The sequence below is a fragment of the Crinia signifera genome, chromosome 12, assembly GCF_055691185.1.
Source record: "Crinia signifera chromosome 12, ASM5569118v1, whole genome shotgun sequence".
In the NCBI taxonomy this organism is placed as follows: Eukaryota; Metazoa; Chordata; class Amphibia; order Anura; family Myobatrachidae; genus Crinia; species Crinia signifera.
The window spans coordinates 2,037,290-2,058,876 of NC_139228.1; the positions used below are offsets into that span (position 1 = coordinate 2,037,290).

The following is a 21,587-nucleotide window of genomic DNA, read 5'->3' on the forward strand; positions in this document are numbered from 1 at the left end:
TGCGCTGACCTCCCGGCTTCTGGGTTAGGGCTTCACAGGGACGGGCTCCTATCGGAGCCCTGTCACTGCGCCCTTAAAAATGATACATTCCCCCGATATGATCGCATTTTACAATGCGATCCTGGACGGTAATATTCCGCACAGATCGCATTGTAAATGCGATCATGATAAATGCGCCCCTAATTCTCTTACAGAGGCTGAAGAAGGTGCTCACATAAAGTGATGGTGAAATGGTTTAACCTATAGATCTATTATCTGGACATATACCAGCAGTGTTTGCAGCTCGGGGGGTGGACGGTGGTAATCTTTCGGTTTAGCACACTCAGGGCTGTATTCAATGACGGACACTATTCATTTTGGCAATAGCCGCTGCCTCCTATTCATTGCTGCCATTGCGGATTTTGACAAAATAGTTCCGCATTTAATTCAAGTTGGATCTGTTTTGTCGTAAACGGACGTGGATTGTCAAATTCACGTCTGTTTTTTTCTGACACGCCGACAGGCAGAACGTTGAATTCCGTCTGTCGAGCAGAACTAAAAACGGGATTCCGACTGTTGGAATGTTCCGATTTGTTGGAATCCCACATTGGATACCGCCCTTTAAGCGCTATATGTCTTCGCAACCCCCCCTTACTTATACAGTATCTCAGCGGTACCCTCCTGAACCCGGGATGATTATATAATTGATTGTTACAGTGGAAAGCTCTGGGGTTACTCCTCCTGAGAGGAATAGGGAACTCCAGCTTCCTGAGACTCTACTGGCCTTACTGATAAGTATGTGAGCTGGTGTTTGGCCGGGCGGTGGGTGGAGACTTCCTGTGTGGTTCTGGACACAGTCTCGCTGAAAGGCTGAAGCCCTGCAAAGCTCTGAAGAACGAGAGAGAGGAGGTATCGCGCCGAGAGCGGACGGTCCCTCACCAGTGACTTCTTCCATCGCCATAAACCAGTATGGGTAACTATCATCCTAATTGTGGTGCTAGGGGAGCATTAACTGAGGCTGTTACCATCAGTGTTCTGCAGGGAGAATAGAGATGTTCCACGCAGCCCTCAGGGATAGCGCAGTATTGTGCCTATATTGTAATTACTATATGGGGTCTTACTCCAGGCCGTGAAGCAGAAGTATGTTAGAAGTCTCTGTATCTACCAACATTCTCTTTGTAGAAGCTGTAGTACATTACCCTGGGTGTAGGGAGAGGTGGCCTTTGCTGTAACTGTTTGATGTATAATTATGTTGACAGGACGACTGAATCCAGGTGGCAGCAGTATTGAGATGAAACAATGTAAATATAATAAATCTAAGCGCAATACGTAGGCAGCTAGCGGAAGATTCATTGTCCAATAATCCATCTGCCACATCCATCTAGGCAATCATACAGGTAAGCATCGCAATACAAAAAGGACAAACTCCTTCGCCTGCACAATTGGTAATGGAACTGGGAGAAATTGGTACCGTAAGCCCCTGACAGGGTTTATTCGTCTCCTCTGAAATAATTCAGCTATATCACATGGATTGCTTTGTAATAACGGAACCTCTTCATGGTATTGATATGGAGGTCCCAAAACCAAAAATGGAGAGAAGTGCATATAGAGTAGTACGTAACATGCACACTGAAAATCCAACATATGTAACAGGATAAAAAGAAAACCAAACGATTCACACAGTAGAGAAGGGTTAGAATTTACCGGAGGTGGTGGAGAGCCGGTTATAAAGGCTCTCGTCAGGCATGAGTAAACACAGAACGTAAAGGATTTGGTGTGACACTAAGCGTTTACTCATGCCTGACGACAGCCTTCTCTACTGTGTGAATCCGTTTTTTTTTTCTTTTAATCCTGTTACATATTTTGGATTTTAAGTGTGCATGTTAAGTACGTTTCTTTACCAATTTCTCCCAGTTTCATTACCATCTCTGCAGGTGCTGTCTGGTGAAGAAGTTTGTCCTTTTCCTATCCCGATACTTACCTGTAGTATTGCGGTTACACTTTAATTAGTAGCCGATAAGGTGACTGGTTTAACTTGCATAAATACGGTATGAGCTGTGCATCTATAAATGTAACTTATGTATATCGGTAAGAGAATTCTGCATCCAGCATTACCGTGCCACAAGAGTTCTCTCTCCTAGATACTGGTACATTTTTAGCCATGTTACCTAGAAGACTGCAAGTGACGAGCTGTGTACAGAAAATGGGAGAAAACATAAGATAATTGAATAGTGTTGTGTTGAAGCCTTAATACATTTATGTGATTATTTAGATTAAACACGTACATTAGCACTCTTTTTCTATTTCCTCTTCAACCGACCTGCTGGACTGCGGTGCTGCTTTTTTATATTTTGTATATTATGTATGGTAGGTGGTTATAGCCTATGCGGTTTAGCAATTAAGTTGTTTGTGAGGGATATTAATATATAATGTGACCACTTCTCCTCCTCCCCCCCCCCCCCTTCCCTCCCCTCCCCATCATAGGAAGAGTTAAGATGCGCCTTCTGTTACGGTTATATGCTGTAAGGTGGTTTCACGTTACAAAGTTCTGAGCGGGCTTCTATTGTATATACCTGCATTCCCCGCCATCTGAGTATCTCTGGACTTTCTATAACTGGTGGGAACCAGACTTGTGGGTTAGAGTGTCCCTTTAAAATAGAAGGTCCGAAAAGTAATTGGACACCCTCTATTTTTTTTTTTTTTTTTTCATTTTGCTATTCTGAGAGCCCATGTAAAATATCAAGTTGATCTGACAACTGTAATCCGTGCCCCAAGCGGCACAAAGTTTTACTTTTTGGGTGACTTTTCTTAAAATTGCTTAAAACGCTTTTTAAGTGAGTGCACGTGGTTTTTGTTGCAAAGGTGGAAATTAGGATCGTTGGTCGGGCCTCTGAGCAACATATTACTTTATCATTGGACATAGTGTATAATAGGTACATATTTATTATACACAGTGCCCAATGATGAAGTAGTATATTAATTTCTACACATTAAATCTTTAACCAAAAATAAATAAAATGAAATAATTGTTTTTGTTTCCCCCAAGAGATGTATAAAGAAAAAAAACATGACTTAGTTGATATGATTTGAAAATAATCCGATATTACTCTATATACAGAGTGTTGTTATTATTATGTACGGGATTGGGAATCATATGGAACTAAGAGGTGATTGGTCACTAACAGGCATATACTTAGGACACGCGGCCATGTACTGAGGCGCGAGGAAAATAAATTCCGCACTGAATTAAGAAGAGGATTCTTCACCATTAGAGCAGTAACATTCTGGGACTCATTGCTGGTGGGGTGGTTACTGGATATATGTTTGGCCACTAAGGGAATCCTATAGATATGACTTACTCACGTCAGTAGTTACAGGTCAGATAGGATCAATTTGATGGACTAACGTCTTTTTTCAGCCTTAATTACTATGTTACTATGTAAGTCCATATGATATACAGTATATGTCACACCCTAGTGTGGGGGTTATCTAATGGCTGGAAATAGAGTAGTCCTTAATTCTATAAAATTTTGGACGCTGTTTCTGGCAACCATAAGTGTGTGAACCGCCTGCTGCCCCAAATGTGTGAGGTCTGGTGGATATGTGCACAATATTTGAAAATTACCTTTAACACCCCCCCCCCCCCCCTTAAAAAGAAACCCCTATATAAGGTAGCCCATGAGTGATTACATTGACAGTAGACTGCTATACAGGTGGGCTACTCAGCACTGTGACATATTGGGGCAGTATACTGTAGGCCAGGGCTGGGAAACACCGGCCCTCCAGATGTTGATGAACTACACATCCCAGCATGCCATGCATCAGTTTCAGCATGGCCACATAGCAAAACTAATGCAAAGCATCCTGGGATGTGTAGTTCATTAACTTCTGTTGCTCAGCCCTGCTGTAGGCACTGAGGATCATTCTGGTTATCTGCTCCTGCTGTGCTGACCATTGTACGAGTCATGGGGGTTCGTGTTATGATTTTGGAAGCTATATTTTGGTACCCACTGTTTGCCAGCGCTACAGGGGTAAGCTTAACTTCAGGTAGTAGGGCTACGGCGGACTCGGTATCATGGATTAGATGGAAGTGTCGGCTGGTAATGCCCAACCTGTGCCCAGGGAGATCCCCCAATTATGGGGCAATATAATGTCCGCTCTCAGCCAGCATTCACTTGGTTTCTATTTCCTGGCCCAATTAGATTCCCCTTCGCTCAGTTTCATTATGAAGCTCCTTCCTCTTGTATATCTGGCATTAAACTTACACAATGAACTTCTGGTAATGCTGGCCATGAAAACCGGGAACTGCAGCCCCGCCAGCTGACCGGGCGAGATGTCCTCATTACTCCAAGCGACGTACGTCGGGCCTACACGACCAATAGGCAGCAGATTCTAGGAAAGCAAAATCTGAGGGCATGGAAAACTCCTCCGTACATCAGGGGTATTCCTCATGCGGCCCCCCAGCTATATATGTGCCCAAGTGCTGGCAGCGCCATCAGTCTCAGCCATATGCGGATATATATATCCTCTTATAGCCAAATCTGGCCAATGTCTGTCTGGGTTCTGTGTCACACGGTGCCAGGGTTTCTGGTCAGTATGGCCACGTGTGTTACAGCAAGGCATGCCAGATCACAGCTGCGAGGACCTTGCGGAGTCTATATACCATACATATTCCCTGTACCGCCCAATGCGCACAGACCTCTGGTGATATGTAGCCGTGGCTAAGTCCATACTTCTGATGGCGTAGCGGGTCGGCAGCGCAGAATTGGGAGTTAATATATATTCCTGTTTATGTAGCGCCACATATTGATGATATGGTACTTGTTTCCTAGCACGGCGCCTATCATATGCCATTGCATACCACTAATTAAGGTATGCGATGGGATCCGATTTTTGGGTCCTAAGAGCCGAACTGTACAATTTTTATATCGCGTCGCATCGCAAGCCATTATAATGGCATGTGGTGCGATTTTTAATTGTACAGGCACCCTGATGGGTAATTACAATGTTAAATGCACCCCCATTGTTATCGCCACCCCCACTATCAACGCCAACCTGAAGCGTGGCGAGCGCAGCGAGCCCGTGAGGGGCGGCGGTGCGCGTCCTCCGACCTTTTCATACCCCCACTATCCACGTCGGCGTGGATTCGATTTTATATAGTGTGGCGAGCGGACGCGGAATACATGGGAAGTAATCCGCTGCGCTCGCCACGCTTCGGGTTGGCGTTCATAGTGGGGGTGGCGTTAACAATGGGGGTGCATTTTACATAGTAATGACCCATCAGGGTGCCTGTACAATTAAAAAATCAGGTCTGATCGCATCGCATGTGATCGGTCGCATGCGATGCGATCAAGACGATGGCATAAGATGAAAATCGTGGGCGCCGTGCTAGCAAACAAGTACCGATGATATTCTTGTCATTCATATCAGTCCTTGACCCAATGGTGCTTACCCTCTGTTTCCGCACATACTGGGGATAATACTAGCCTGAATACAGTGTGTTTTCTACAATATAAAAACTCCACACAGATGGAGCCTGTAATGTCAATGCTGTCGGTCAGTAATGCTAACCACTGTGCCAACCGATTGACCACTCTTGGTGTACTGTAACTGGAGGAGGCTGGCACTGTCCAGAGTGCGCAAGTCCTGAACTGGGTAAGGTTATCCTGTGCATATTTATCAGGACAGGGCACGGGGGATGTAAATCTTGTACCCGATCATTCCCATACAAATAGCTTTTTGGAACTGGCATCCCTCAGTAATGGAGGTGATGGAGGCAGTTCAGTGTCACCCTAACATTCCCCTTACATGGTATAACCCTGCACGCTCATCTCCGGACATGTGACGCTGCTCCTATCCTAAGGATATCGTCCTGGTGATATAAGATACAGGTCACAAAGCTGAGACTGAAGTCACTGCAACTGCTGTGATGCCTCAGGTCCTGTCCTGTACAAAGCTGAGACTACAGTCACTTCAGCTGCTGTGATGCCTCTGGTCCTGTCCTGTACAAAGCTGAGACTACAGTCACTTCAGCTGCTGTGATGCCTCTGGTCCTGTCCTGTACAAAGCTGAGACTACAGTCACTTCAGCTGCTGTGATGCCTCTGGTCCTGTCCTGGCATATACACAGTGATCTAGAAGAAAACATTTCTTTACAGTCAGAGCAGTCTTACTTTGGAACTCTCTTCCTGGAGAAGTGGTGTCGGCAGACACTATAAATACGTTTAAAATAAGGTTGGATAAACATTTATTGGTTAAAAACATCCTTGGGTACGAATAAGTAACATAATCTGTCTTTAAAATATCAGAACATACTATACAACAACAAGGGATAAACTATTAAACATAGGTTGAACTAGATGGACACAAGTCTTTATTCAGCCTCACCCGCTATGTAACTATGTAACCGTGTATATGTACAAAGCTGAGACTGCAGTCACTTCAGCTGCTGTGATGCCTCAGGTACTGTCCTGGTATATACACAGTGTATATGTACAAAGCTGAGACTGCAGCTGCTGTGATACCTCAGGTCCTGTCCTGTTATATACACAGTGTATATGTACAAAGCAGAGACTGCAGTCACTTCAGCTGCTGTGGTGCCTCTGGTCCTGTCCTGGTATATACACTGTATATATGTACAAAGCTGAGACTGCAGCTGCTGTTATGCCTCTGGTCCTGTCCTGGTATATACACCGTGTATATGTACAAAGCTGAGACTGCAGTCACTTCAGCTGCTGTGATGCCTCAGGTCCTGTCCTGGTATATACACAGTGTATATGTACAAAGCTGAGACTGCAGTCACTTCAGCTGCTGTGATGCCTCTGGTCCTGTCCTGGTATATACACTGTATATATGTACAAAGCTGAGACTGCAGCTGCTGTTATGCCTCTGGTCCTGTCCTGGTATATACACCGTGTATATGTACAAAGCTGAGACTGCAGTCACTTCAGCTGCTGTGATGCCTCAGGTCCTGTCCTGGTATATACACAGTGTATATGTACAAAGCTGAGACTGCAGTCACTTCAGCTGCTCTGATGCCTCTGGTCGTGTCCTGGTATATACACAGTGTATATGTACAAAGCTGAGACTGCAGCTGCTGTGATACCTCAGGTCCTGTCCTGTTATATACTGTACACAGTGTATATGTACAAAGCAGAGACTGCAGTCACTTCAGCTGCTGTGATGAATCTGGTCCTGTCCTGGTATATACACTGTATATATGTACAAAGCTGAGACTGCAGCTGCTGTTATGCCTCTGGTCCTGTCCTGGTATATACACCGTGTATATGTACAAAGCTGAGACTGCAGTCACTGCAGCTGCTGTGATGCCTCCGGTCTTGTCTGGCATATACACAGTGTATATGTACAAAGCTGAGACTGCAGTCACTGCAGCTGCTGTGGTGCATCTGGTCCTGTCCTGGTATATACACAGTGTATATGTACAAAGCTGAAACTGCAGTCACTGCATCTGCTGTGATGCCTCAGGTCCTGTCCTGGTATATACACAGTGTATATGTACAAAGCTGAGACTGCAGTCACTGCAGCTGCTGTGATGCCTCAGGTCCTGTCCTGCTATATACACAGTGTATATGTACAGAGCTGAGACTGCAGTCACTGCAGCTGCTGTGATGCCTCCGGTCCTGTCCTGGTATATACACAGTGTATATGTACAGAGCTGAGACTGCAGTCACTTCAGCTGCTGTGATGCCTCAAGTCCTGTCCTGGTATATTTACAGTGTATATGTACAAAGCTGAGACTGCAGTCACTTCAGCTGCTGTGATGCCTCAGGTCCTGTCCTGGTATATACACAGTGTATATGTACAAAGCTGAGACTGCAGTCACTGCAGCTGCTGTGATGCCTCCGGTCCTGTCCTGGTTCATACACAGTGTATATGTACAGAGCTGAGACTGCAGTCACTTCAGCTGCTGTGATGCCTCAGGTCCTGTCTGGCATATACACAGTGTATATGTACAAAGCTGAGACTGCAGTCACTTCAGCTGCTGTGATGCCTCAGGTCCTGTCCTGGTATATACACAGTGTATATGTACAAAGCTGAGACTGCAGTCACTTCAGCTGCTGTGATGCCTCAGGTCCTGTCCTGGTACATACACAGTGTATATGTACAAAGCTGAGACTGCAGTCACTTCAGCTGCTGTGATGCCTCAGGTCCTGTCCTGGTACATACACAGTGTATATGTACAAAGCTGAGACTGCAGTCACATCAGCTGCTGTGATGCCTCAGGTCCTGTCCTGGTACATACACAGTGTATATGTACAAAGCTGAGACTGCAGTCACTTCAGCTGCTGTGATGCCTCAGGTCCTGTCCTGGTACATACACAGTGTATATGTACAAAGCTGAGACTGCAGTCACTTCAGCTGCTGTGATGCCTCAGGTCCTGTCCTGGTACATACACAGTGTATATGTACAAAGCTGAGACTGCAGTCACTTCAGCTGCTGTGATGCCTCAGGTCCTGTCCTGGTACATACACAGTGTATATGTACAAAGCTGAGACTGCAGTCACTTCAGCTGCTGTGATGCCTCAGGTCCTGTCCTGGTACATACACAGTGTATATGTACAAAGCTGAGACTGCAGTCACTTCAGCTGCTGTGATGCCTCAAGTCCTGTCCTGGTATATTTACAGTGTATATGTACAAAGCTGAGACTGCAGTCACTTCAGCTGCTGTGATGCCTCAGGTCCTGTCCTGGTACATACACAGTGTATATGTACAAAGCTGAGACTGCAGTCACATCAGCTGCTGTGATGCCTCAGGTCCTGTCCTGGTACATACACAGTGTATATGTACAAAGCTGAGACTGCAGTCACTTCAGCTGCTGTGATGCCTCAGGTCCTGTCCTGGTACATACACAGTGTATATGTACAAAGCTGAGACTGCAGTCACTTCAGCTGCTGTGATGCCTCAGGTCCTGTCCTGGTATTTACACAGTGTATATGTACAAAGCTGAGACTGCAGTCACTTCAGCTGCTGTGATGCCTCAGGTCCTGTCCTGGTACATACACAGTGTATATGTACAAAGCTGAGACTGCAGTCACTTCAGCTGCTGTGATGCCTCAGGTCCTGTCCTGGTACATACACAGTGTATATGTACAAAGCTGAGACTGCAGTCACTTCAGCTGCTGTGATGCCTCAAGTCCTGTCCTGGTATATTTACAGTGTATATGTACAAAGCTGAGACTGCAGTCACTTCAGCTGCTGTGATGCCTCAGGTCCTGTCCTGGTATATACACAGTGTATATGTACAAAGCTGAGACTGCAGTCACTGCAGCTGCTGTGATGCCTCCGGTCCTGTCCTGGTTCATACACAGTGTATATGTACAGAGCTGAGACTGCAGTCACTTCAGCTGCTGTGATGCCTCAGGTCCTGTCTGGCATATACACAGTGTATATGTACAAAGCTGAGACTGCAGTCACTTCAGCTGCTGTGATGCCTCAGGTCCTGTCCTGGTATATACACAGTGTATATGTACAAAGCTGAGACTGCAGTCACTTCAGCTGCTGTGATGCCTCAGGTCCTGTCCTGGTATATACACAGTGTATATGTACAAAGCTGAGACTGCAGTCACTTCAGCTGCTGTGATGCCTCAGGTCCTGTCCTGGTATATACACAGTGTATATGTACAAAGCTGAGACTGCAGTCACTTCAGCTGCTGTGATGCCTCTGGTCCTGTCCTGGTATATACACAGTGTATATGTACAAAGCTGAGACTGCAGTCACTTCAGCTGCTGTGATGCCTCAGGTCCTGTCCTGGTATTTACACAGTGTATATGTACAAAGCTGAGACGGCAGTCACTTCAGCTGCTGTGATGCCTCAGGTCCTGTCCTGGTATATACACAGTGTATAGGTACAAAGCTGAGACGGCAGTCACTTCAGCTGCTGTGATGCCTCAGGTCCTGTCCTGGTATATACACAGTGTATATGTACAAAGCTGTCGGTCCCTCTGTGCCTGCTGTATTAGAGATGCTCCTGTATACAGGGGAGAGAGGGAGCACGTAGGGTGGGTATTACTGCAATAATAATCTTCCCATTTCTGCCATGACCTCCTCGGCGGCCATCTTCCCCCAGAGCTTCATGTCTGCAGTATGTGATAGATCTTTTTTCTCATGTTCCAGCTGTAGGAATGCAGGAGCCGGAGATCTGCTACATCCTCGATGCCATCCTGTTCCTCTATGGAATTGTCCTCACTGCTCTCTACTGTCACCTCAAGGTGAGTGCTCCCCTGCTGGGGTCTGTGGTGTATTACAGTGATCACTGTCCTCACTGCTCTCTACCGCCACCTCAAGGTGAGTGCTCCCCTGCTGGGGTCCGTGGTGTATTGCAGTGATCACTGTCCTCACTGCTCTCTACCGCCACCTCAAGGTGAGTGCTCCCCTGCTGGGGTCAGTGGTGTATTACAGTGATCACTGTCCTCACTGCTCTCTACCGCCACCTCAAGGTGAGTGCGCCACTGCTGGAGTTCGTGGTGTATTGCAGTGATCACTGTCCTCACTGCTCTCTACCGCCACCTCAAGGTGAGTGCGCCACTGCTGGAGTCTGTGCTGTATTACAGTGACCACTGTCCTCACTGCTCTCTACCGCCACCTCAAGGTGAGTGCGCCACTGCTGGAGTCCGTGGTGTATTACAGTGACCACTGTCCTCACTGCTCTCTACCGCCACCTCAAGGTGAGTGCGCCACTGCTGGAGTTCGTGGTGTATTGCAGTGATCACTGTCCTCACTGCTCTCTACCGTCACCTCAAGGTGAGTGCGCCACTGCTGGAGTCCGTGGTGTATTACAGTGACCACTGTCCTCACTGCTCTCTACCGCCACCTCAAGGTGAGTGCGCCACTGCTGGAGTTCGTGGTGTATTGCAGTGATCACTGTCCTCACTGCTCTCTACCGTCACCTCAAGGTGAGTGCTCCCCTGCTGGAGTTCGTGGTGTATTGCAGTGATCACTGTCCTCACTGCTCTCTGCCGCCACCTCAAGGTGAGTGCGCCACTGCTGGAGTTCGTGGTGTATTGCAGTGATCACTGTCCTCACTGCTCTCTACCGTCACCTCAAGGTGAGTGCTCCCCTGCTGGGGTCAGCCGTGTATTACAGTGATCACTGTCCTCACTGCTCTCTGCCGCCACCTCAAGGTGAGTGCGCCCCTGCTGGGGTCTGTGGTGTATTACAGTGATCACTGTCCTCACTGCTCTCTACCGCCACCTCAAGGTGAGTGCGCCCCTGCTGGGGTCAGTGGTGTATTACAGTGACCACTGTCCTCACTGCTCTCTGCCGCCACCTCAAGGTGAGTGCGCCCCTGCTGGGGTCAGTGGTGTATTACAGTGACCACTGTTCTCACTGCTCTCTACCGCCACCTCAAGGTGAGTGCGCCACTGCTGGAGTCTGTGGTGTATTACAGTGATCACTGTCCTCACTGCTCTCTACTGTCACCTCAAGGTGAGTGCACCCCTGCTGGGGTCAGCCGTGTATTGCAGTGATCACTGTCCTCACTGCTCTCTGCCGCCACCTCAAGGTGAGTGCGCCCCTGCTGGGGTCTGTGGTGTATTGCAGTGATCACTGTTCTCACTGCTCTCTACTGTCACCTCAAGGTGAGTGCTCCCCTGCTGGGGTCAGTGGTGTATTGCAGTGATCACTGTCCTCACTGCTCTCTGCCGCCACCTCAAGGTGAGTGCTCCCCTGCTGGGGTCAGTGGTGTATTACAGTGATCACTGTCCTCACTGCTCTCTACCGCCACCTCAAGGTGAGTGCTCCCCTGCTGGGGTCTGTGGTGTATTACAGTGATCACTGTCCTCACTGCTCTCTGCCGCCACCTCAAGGTGAGTGCGCCCCTGCTGGGGTCAGTGGTGTATTACAGTGATCACTGTCCTCACTGCTCTCTGCAAGTAGCTGGTGGGTAGTGCTGAGACTTATAGTTCCACCACTAAGACTGAGCTTGCTGTAAAGTTGGTTGTTTAGTGTCAGGCCCAGTTTGTGGGTGAGCTCGTGGTAACACCAGGACACCGGTCTCTCGGTTGTTGTGCCTCTGTTAGTAAGTCTCCATGCATGCTTTGGTCTGCAGGTGAAGATATCCAAGGCTCAGAAGAAGAATTCCGGAGCGACGCTGTATGAGGTAATTACTGCTGACATCCTCCTATCACTACTGTGTATAATACGTCAGCACTTACCTGTGTGTTCTAGGGGTAGGCCTGACATAGTGTTTCCCAGCACTTCCCTATGTTTCCTTCATGGCTGTCTCATCTGTGTTGCTGTGGGAAACCATTCAGTAACCCACGGATACACAAACTTGTACACTATACACCGACGTACATACTTGGTCCTGCAGTTTACAGCAGCCCCATCAGAGGGTAGCAGGATGGAGATGGGACCACATTTAGTGGCATGCAAATGATTTTTGCTATCCTTTCTCTACTGCATTCTAGAAAATGACAGAATGTGGTTGCTATGGGCAACAACATCACCCGTCTGGTTTAGTAAGCGTACCCCTATATTTTGATATGGCCCTTGTAGAACACTCATCCTATGTTAGCCTTTCTTTGGTGCTTGCGGTCAAGTTGGGCATAGGGGGCATGGCTGGCAGCACGGGTAAATGCAGCACTGGCCGTAACGTACTGCAGGGGGCGCTATCACAAGCACCAGGCGCACACCCCTAGTTACAGCCCTGGTGGTCTTGTGTGATACAGGTTTCATGCTCTTGGCTATGTAATTAGGGGTCTCCTATCCGCACAAGATGACATTGCCAATGTCTACAGAAAAATAACAGAGTGGGAAAGTCATACAGCATTTGATACATCTACGTCTGAGCGATACTGTGTGGAATTATTTATGTGGACGTCCTTTGTAATGCTGGTACAGTATATCTGTTGAGTGTTTAGGGGCCTGAATAGTTTTGCAAGCCATTGTATATATGCCTAGATTTTTGTGCGTAGTGTCGCGTTGTCACAATTGTAACATCTTGTTTTATCCTTAGCCTCTCAACTGCCCAGAGAAACAGATATACAGCGAGATCGGCAAGGGTGCGGCAGAATTGGAGATGAAGGTACGGAAGCCTCCATATGTATATAGAGTTGGGAAAGGGGATGCATCTGGGGCATTCGGGCCTTCCTTGGGTAAAGCCCCCACCCCTGCTCTGGGGCCAGAGTACTTAGGAGTTCAGGATACTGAAGGTCCCAGTTTTATATACCGCACAGTTCTCCTCCACCTAATTGGTCCTCGTTTACTGTGTGTGTACTATGACACGCAGCAGATGTGCCCCAGGGACCTTGGTGATAGAGGGGAGTTCTAATACTCTATTTCAGGCATTCCCAACCACGGTCCTCAAGGCACACCAACAGTGCAGGTTCTACTGATATCCAGGCTTCAGCACAGATGGATTAATCACAATCACTCAGGTACTAATTAAGTCACCTGTGCTCAAGCCTGGATATCACTAATACCTGCACTGTTGGTGTGCCTTGAGGACCGTGGTTGGGAATATTTACACATTTAGTTGTCCGGGCCACGTAACCGGATGAGACTTGTCCTAAACATGACCCAACCCTGTAACCAAGAAGAGATATTAAGGAAGGAACTAGTGAACAATGACCGTAATAGACACACGCGCAATTGGCTTTATCACGAAAACCACTGACTGGTGCAGGGAATAACGGATTATCTCATTATACTGGCTTCTGCCCAGGTGTGTGGTATGTAGGGCCGGAACAGTCAGATCTAGAAGTGGATGTCTTGCAAGCAGGGCAAATGTGCACCGTAAGCCTGTGACAAGGGCCAAATTGTGGTGGGCAGATGACTGGGTCCGGCTGGTATTGTGGGCTTCCAGCTTTACAGTGGTCAGCCCCTACCAAAAGTGGTCCAAGCAAGGACAAATGGTGATCTGGCAACTGGGTCATGGGTGCTCCAGGCCCGTTAGTGCATGTGTGGAGCAAAGGCTAGCCCGTCTGGTCCTATCCCACAAAAGAGCTACTGTAGCTGAGATTGCCGGCTACGATGGCAAGGTCAGCCATTGTAGGTGTCGGTCCATTGGGTAAGGCTGAGAGAGGAGGTCAGAGCATAGTATGGCGGTATGAGCAGATATCAGACTTCTAATAGAGATAATTAAATCATCCATGAAAGATGGGGAGGGAGCCAGGCAGAAACGTGTTCCAACAACTGCTGGTGTGGCCCATGTGGGCGCTAGATGCACGCAGAGAGACTGGGGTTCAAATCCTGATAGAATGATGGAAATGTGAGTGATGGAACCTGTGGTAGAATTATGAGTGTGACATTCATATAGTAATATTCCAAACCCACCTCGTTTTACAGTTTCCATGTGACTGTACTTCAGGCGGCTCTGCCTGATAGTGGGAGCCATGTTTCTGTTCTTGCCAGAAGGTTGAGGTTGTTTGAAGAAGTCACAGATGGATATTTGTTACAAGCAGGGAGTTTGTGTATTTAATGCACATTCAGCTACAGCTGGATAGATTGTTAGGGTATACTATGGCTGACTAACACAGGCTGCATATTGATGTCAGCACTGTGTGAGACTGTGTCCTCACTAACCAGCAGAGACCGCCTGACGGCTGGAAGGGCCAGCTGATAGAGCGGGTACTGCAATGCTAGGTGTTATCACTGAGCTGTAGCTTCCTTATACCCTATCCCATAATGGATTCAGCCTGGTCGGGATCTCACACACATGTAGCGTGTAGCAGTTAATGGCGGTAGAGTGTGTACCTCTAGGACTAGAGCTCTCTCGCTGCTTCTGTAGAGAGACTTATATGGTCAGAGAGGCCTCAAAGTGAAAGCAGAAGCAGGGTTATTTTGGAGTCCATCGTCTACTGACCACTTCCTCCCTCTGTCTGTGTTAGCTGTTCGCACATCAAGCGCACGGTAACCTAACCTCAACTGCTCAACAGTACACATAGATTGCAAGCTCTTCTGGTCAGGGATGGATTTCTTGCTGCTTTCTTCTTCACTCTGTGTGTTGCTTGTCATACTCGTATTTACAGGGCTTGTGTACTCTGGTAACAAATGTAATATCCATAGTATACAGTATATGTAATAAGTGGTGACCTGTAATTTCCAGTAACTAGTTCCCAGCCTGTTGAAGTGATGGAACAACATAATATAATGTCATCACCTTCGGCTGTGTGCGTAGTCATTAGGTTTACACAAACTTTAGGGTCACGTGAATTTATTTATTTATTTTTTTACCAACACTTGCATTGCTCTTTTGGGCGCCATCTAGAGGCTTATGGTACATACTACACTTGAATCCCCGCCATAGAGGTTAGGAGCTGTAGCCTTTTATTATATAGAGTTATGAAGGGTGATTTGAATTCAGAAGTTATAGACACAACAAAGGTGACCGAGGCATGGAATCCGCATGTAGAGGGCGGTGCAGGCAGACGTGATTGACCATAAAGGTGCCCACAGAATGGGGTAACTTCTTTCCCAACCCGGCGCACAATTTCCGATACCTTTGTAGCGTTTCCTGCCATGATGTGCAGCACGCAGAGCATTTACTATTGGCTTAGAAGTAACAGCCCCATGTATATAACAATGTACCACCTGGTGATGCGTGATCTGTTCACAGCTACATTGTTTGTCTGGGAGTTCAAGGGAAATCGGGAGGACCATTGTGTTGTTTACGCAGAGTCTAGTGCAGCGGTGTCACTCATGGCCCGCCAGCTGTTGTGTAACTACATGTCCCAGCATGCCCTGCCACAGTTTTAGCAATCCATTGTATAAACTCTGTGGCAGGGCATGCTGGGACGTGTAGTTCCACAACAGCTGGAGGGCCATGAGTTTGACACCACTGGTCCAGTGTTGTATTTACCCAGTTTTAGACGTTTGCCCTCCTGCAGGATGCATTGTGTGGGCAGTGATCAGCATTGCATTGTGGGAGAAATGCTGATGTCACTAATACCTGGCAGTGGCGTGTGCCGGCTCTCCCTGGTGGCAACCTGCCCTGACGTGGGAACGATTTCACTCAAACACCTTATCTTTAATATTACAAGTAAATGTTATACTTGTAAGTGGTATTTAGAAATATACTCCTAATATATACATATATGCAAATTGTAGTATATGTCTTCTGATGTCATTGCTTATATTCAGTGAGGTCTGATATCCTCTCATCAGTGTTCACCAGACATCTCCTGAGCGCATGTTAGGGCTGTTTCACACAGTACGGTTCCTGCCGCACGGTGAAATCCCGTACGGTCAGGGAGCCGCGCCGCACTCAGAATTTTATAATGGCAGGGATGGCCACAGCCCGGCAGCCGTCCCTTCCAGTGGGGGGATCCGGCTGCAGCCGTGCGGCCGGGCCGTGGCCGTCTCGTGTGAATGGACACAATAGTGTCCATTCACAACTGCTGAGTGCGGCACGGCTCCCTGGCCGTACGGGATTTCACCGTGCGGCAGGAACCGTACTGTGTGAAACAGCCCTTAGTGTCCTGTGTATAATCCCTCCGCTCTCGGCTCTGATAGACCTGTGTAGTACAGGTGTGCACCAGTAGGGGATGCTGTCTGGACTAACGAGCCTGCACCATCTGAAGGAGACTGATTAGTGGCACCTGTGATGCAGGGGCTGAACTCCTGGCAGGTCAATAGTTCACACTAAGGAGCTACTTGCAGTAAGCAGTCCCCACTGGAGCGCACTGTACTACACCGCTCAATGAGAACACTGGTGCTGACTTGTATATCACTGACATTACGGTAGGGAAAGCATTGTCCTATACAGCTTATACTGATTGTATTCTGTTTTTGTTGCAGGGATCAGAAGGTGTCTACACTGTAAGTATTCTCGGAGACCGTCTGTGATGTAATCGCTGTGATATGGTTCAGCGGCCGCGGGGAAGATGCAGGGGGTGTGGGGGGTGTATAAGCGAATTCCTCCTTAATAGCTGTCATTTGATTACCCTTGAACTGTTTATTCAGTAATTATATCACAACAACGTACATGTACAAAGCACACAAAGTTATAAACCAAAAATACACAAATGAGTGTGCCGCTCACTGCCGTGTGCAAATAGCAAGGTGTACGGACAAAGGGCCGCATTTATCAATCAATATTGGCAGATAAATCCCCCAAAACACCCGTTATCAGGGGTTAGCCACAAATATTAATTATCCCCCAAATGTATCAGGAGGGATCGCAGCAGGAATCTCTGATCCTTGGTGTGATCCCCCCTGCAGCGCCACCGACCGCCTCCCACATAGGTTTCTATAGTGAAGCTGCCCGATGTATCAACATCGCACCCCCGGGGTATCGCCATTCGGAGATGGTGATAGCCCATTGGCTATGGGCTACACACCGCACTGCCGCGGGTTCGGCAGGGGGTCAGTGGTAACCGGCTCAGCACATCACACTGATGGGCTCCTTTCAGAGCCTGTTCCTGCGAGCGGAGTTAGGATTGCATTTTACACTGCGATCCTGGGTGGTAATATTCTGCCCAGATCGCATTGTAAATGCGATAAGTGATAAATGGGCCCCAAAATGTGGTAGGAGAACACCATTTCTGTACACAAATACCTGCCCTCAGTAGGTTGTGTTCATATTCCTCAAGCACATTTCATGTCACAAAGTTCTGCTTTCTGAGGAAAATATGCTGCGCAAACGTCAAAACATAAGGTTATGGCGTAATAGGCGGGTGCTCCAAAGTCTGTCTGCTCTCTGAGTCCTGTGCTGTGTGACTGTGGTTGCCACGGTAACCGAGGCATATTTACCGTTTACACAATGAGCTCAGAAAACGCACCTCGTATTTAGAGGGCGGGGTACTTGTTTCCTACCTGGGCGCCCACTAAGTTAATTGCGCACCATGCTATTCTCCGTAGAGAAATCGGATCGCATCGCATCGTACACATACACGATATTGAACGATGCGATGCGATGCGATCCGATTCGATTTCCCATAGGAAACAATGTTAAATGGCTCAATTTAGCCAAATTATCATTGGAACAATAGTAAATGGGCCAAAAACACCCCTGAACATTGAAATGTCCCCCCAAAAGTAGTTGACGCCACCCCGCCATGAACGTGAACCTGAAGCGTGGCGAGCGCAGCGAGCCCGCGAGGGGCGGCGGTACGCGTCCTCCGACCTTTTCATGCCCTACTATCCACGTCGGCGTGGAGTGAGAATAGAATAGTGTGGCGAGCGCAGCGAGCCACCGAGCCCGAAGCGTGGCGAGCGGACGCGGATACCTTCACAGGTAAACGCGTCCCTTCGCGGGCTTCCCGGGTGTCCGCGTCGCCATGGACACCTGGGAAGCCCGCGAGGGGACGCGTATAACTGTGAAGGTATCCGCGTCCCCTCGCGGGGCTCGCTGCGCTCGCCACGCTTCGGGCTCGGTGGCTCGCTGCGCTCGCCACACTATTCTATTCTCACTCCACGCCCTAGTGGATAGTAGGGCATGAAAAGGTCGGAGGACGCGTACCGCCGCCCCTCGCGGGCTCGCTGCGCTCGCCACGCTTCGGGTTCACGTTGATGGCGGGGTGGCGTCAACTACTTTTGGGGAGACATTTCAATGTTCAGGGGTGTTTTTGGCCCATTTACTATTGTTCCTATGAGAATTTGGCTAAATTGAGCCATTTCACATTGTTTCCTATGGGAAATCGAATCTGATCGCATCGCATCGTTCAATATCGTGTATGTGTACGATGCGATGCGATCCGATTTCATTACGGTGCCGTACGTAGAAAACCTGGGCGCCCAGATAGGAAACAAGTACCGAGGGCAGTTTATGTTGTATTGGTCATTAGAGAGTATCATGTAAATGTACTAAGATACTCATAGCAACCAATCAGATTCTTCTTATTAATTTAGCACCTGGAAGATGATAGAATCTGGTTGCTATGGGAAATATCCTATCTTCAATAGAACTATATCTCAGTAAATGTATCCCTATGTATTTATGTCTCACACAAAACAGAAAATAAAACTGTAAAAAATGTTCTTTCCTTCCAGGGTCTTGGCCCGACCGAAAAATCCACATACGAGACGCTGGATAAGGGGGGCAAATAATGATTCCGGGCAACAGCATGCTGCATCCACTCTGTGACCATATAAATATATTAGGCATTGTACATGTAAGTCCTCTCTTATATAGGGCTCCGGTGTCACACTTTTCTATACAACTTTAACTCACATTTTTCATTATGCTAGAAGCATTAACTAGTTCTATAACTGAGGTACGAGGCACAGTGTTCTAAAATCACAACATATGGACCATGCAACTCAACAAGATTTGTTCGAATGCTCCTCCGGCCCCACCTCCGGCCCCACCTCCGGCCTCACCTCCTGCCTTACCTCCGGCCCCACCTCCTGCCTCACCTCCGGCCTCACCTCCTGCCTCACCTCCTGCCTCACCTCCGCCCTCACCTCCGGCCCCAGTAACTGACACAACAAAGCACTTGATTTTCAGGCTTTTCCCGATGGCTTTGGTGGGAGAATTGTCCACTGATCCCGGCAGGGGCTGGAATGGGGGAAAATCATGACTGCTGAAAAAGAGTGTCCCACTCAGAACGAGCATTATTGTGACAATTGCAGATGCTGGAAGCTTAGAAATACAAATAATACATGGAACAATGAAGGAGGTGATCCTGCATTATGTATTGCTACTGTAGATGCCTTCACTGGTGGGGGCTTCAGAGAGAGGGGCAGGAGGTGAGGTCAGAGGAGGCACTGGACACGGCCGCCCCCCCAGTGGCAACACCCCACCCCATCAGCCGCAGGCAGAGGGGGGGGGGGGGTAAGACGGAGAAGGGAGGCGGATGGACCGCCAGTGCAGGCTCCCCCAGCAGCATGGTGTGTGGCGCCCAAGCCCCCCACCCCCCCCCCCCCACCCCCCAGGCCTAGACAACTCCTGGCCTCACTGACTCTTTCTGACTACCCCCCCCCTCTCCCTGCACGTCGGCTCCACCCCCCCCCCCCCCTTTACTGTCTAAGTAATATGTTTTACATTTCACATATAAGTTGCTAAATAGGGGGCCCTTACATACTTTCGGGGCCTTCGAATAACTAGTTACGCCTCTGGTACTGTCTCTGTTAACTGTTACCTAACTGGCTATTGCACAGCAATCCAAAACTAATTCCTAGTATATGCAGGTATACCTGGCCAATAAAGCTGGTTCTGATCATTGAAGTGGGGGAGGTGGGTGTTTCAAGGTCTGGCACAAACTCATGTGATGCTGGGGAATATCATATTTTGACATAACTGTATTTGCATTCCGCTATTAAACTGAATGAAACCATTTGTGGTATGTGTGCCTCTCTCTGCTCGTGTCTCGGCTGTGTCCGTGTTCCTGTGTCTCGGCTGTGTCCGTGTGCCTGTGTCTCGGCTGTGTCCGTGTGCCTGTGTCTCGGCTGTGTCCGTGTGCCTGTGTCTCGGCTGTGTCCGTGTGCCTGTGTCTCGGCTGCAGTCCGTGTGCCTGTGTCTCGGCTGCAGTCCGTGTGCCTGTGTCTCGGCTGTGTCTGTGTGCCTGTGTCTTGGCTGTGTCTGTGTGTCTGTGTCTTGGCTGTGTCCGTGTGCCTGTGTCTCGGCTGCAGTCCGCGTGCCTGTGTCTCGGCTGCAGTCCGCGTGCCTGTGTCTCGGCTGCAGTCCGTGTGCCTGTGTCTTGGCTGTGTCCGTGTGCCTGTGTCTCGGCTGCAGTCCATGTGCCTGTGTCTCGGTTGCAGTCCGTGTGCCTGTGTCTCGGCTGTGTCCGTGTGCCTGTGTCTCGGCTGCAGTCCATGTGCATGTGTCCGTGTGCCTGTGTCTCGGCTGCAGTCCGTGTGCCTGTGTCTCGGCTGTGTCCGTGTGCCTGTGTCTCGGCTGCAGTCCGTGTGCCTGTGTCTCGGCTGTGTCCGTGTGCCTGTGTCTCGGCTGCAGTCCATGTGCCTGTGTCTTGGCTGTGTCCGTGTGCCTGTGTCTCGGCTGCAGTCCGTGTGCCTGTGTCTCGGCTGCAGTCCGCGTGCCTGTGTCTCGGCTGCAGTCCGTGTGCCTGTGTCTTGGCTGTGTCCGTGTGCCTGTGTCTCGGCTGCAGTCCATGTGCCTGTGTCTCGGTTGCAGTCCGTGTGCCTGTGTCTCGGCTGTGTCCGTGTGCCTGTGTCTCGGCTGCAGTCCATGTGCATGTGTCCGTGTGCCTGTGTCTCGGCTGCAGTCCGTGTGCCTGTGTCTCGGCTGTGTCCGTGTGCCTGTGTCTCGGCTGCAGTCCATGTGCCTGTGTCTCGGCTGTGTCCGTGTGCCTGTGTCCGTGTGCCTGTGTCTCGGCTGCAGTCCGTGTGCCTGTGTCTCGGCTGCAGTCCGTGTGCCTGTGTCTCGGCTGCAGTCCGTGTGCCTGTGTCTCGGCTGCAGTCCGTGTGCCTGTGTCTCGGCTGTGTCCGTGTGCCTGTGTCTCGGCTGCAGTCCATGTGCCTGTGTCCGTGTGCCTGTGTCTCGGCTGCAGTCCGTGTGCCTGTGTCTCGGCTGTGTCCGTGTGCCTGTGTCTCGGCTGTGTCCGTGTGCCTGTGTCTCGGCTGCAGTCCATGTGCCTGTGTCTCGGCTGCAGTCCGTGTGCCTGTGTCCGTGTGCCTGTGTCTCGGCTGCAGCCCGTGTGCCTGTGTCTCGGCTGTGTCCGTGTGCCTGTGTCTCGGCTGCAGTCC

General features: G+C 49.1%; 1 protein-coding gene across 2 annotated transcripts; it reads left to right on the forward strand.

Annotated features, from left to right (window-relative positions):
• Positions 1-789: 789 nt before the first annotated feature.
• FCER1G (Fc epsilon receptor Ig) lies at positions 790-20,218 on the forward strand. 2 transcript variants are annotated; one of them, XM_083166472.1, is made up of 6 exons: positions 790-946; positions 10,116-10,210; positions 12,049-12,099; positions 12,958-13,026; positions 16,740-16,760; positions 18,933-20,218. In XM_083166472.1, the coding sequence occupies exons 2-6, from the start codon at positions 10,124-10,126 to the stop codon at positions 18,987-18,989; spliced, it is 285 nt and encodes a 94-aa protein (XP_083022598.1). In that variant the 5' UTR covers positions 790-946; positions 10,116-10,123; the 3' UTR covers positions 18,990-20,218. The 2 variants fall into 2 exon arrangements, with proteins under 2 accessions (XP_083022598.1, XP_083022597.1); XM_083166471.1 differs by having other exon boundaries at positions 794-952.
• The last annotated feature ends 1,369 nt before the right edge of the window (positions 20,219-21,587 follow it).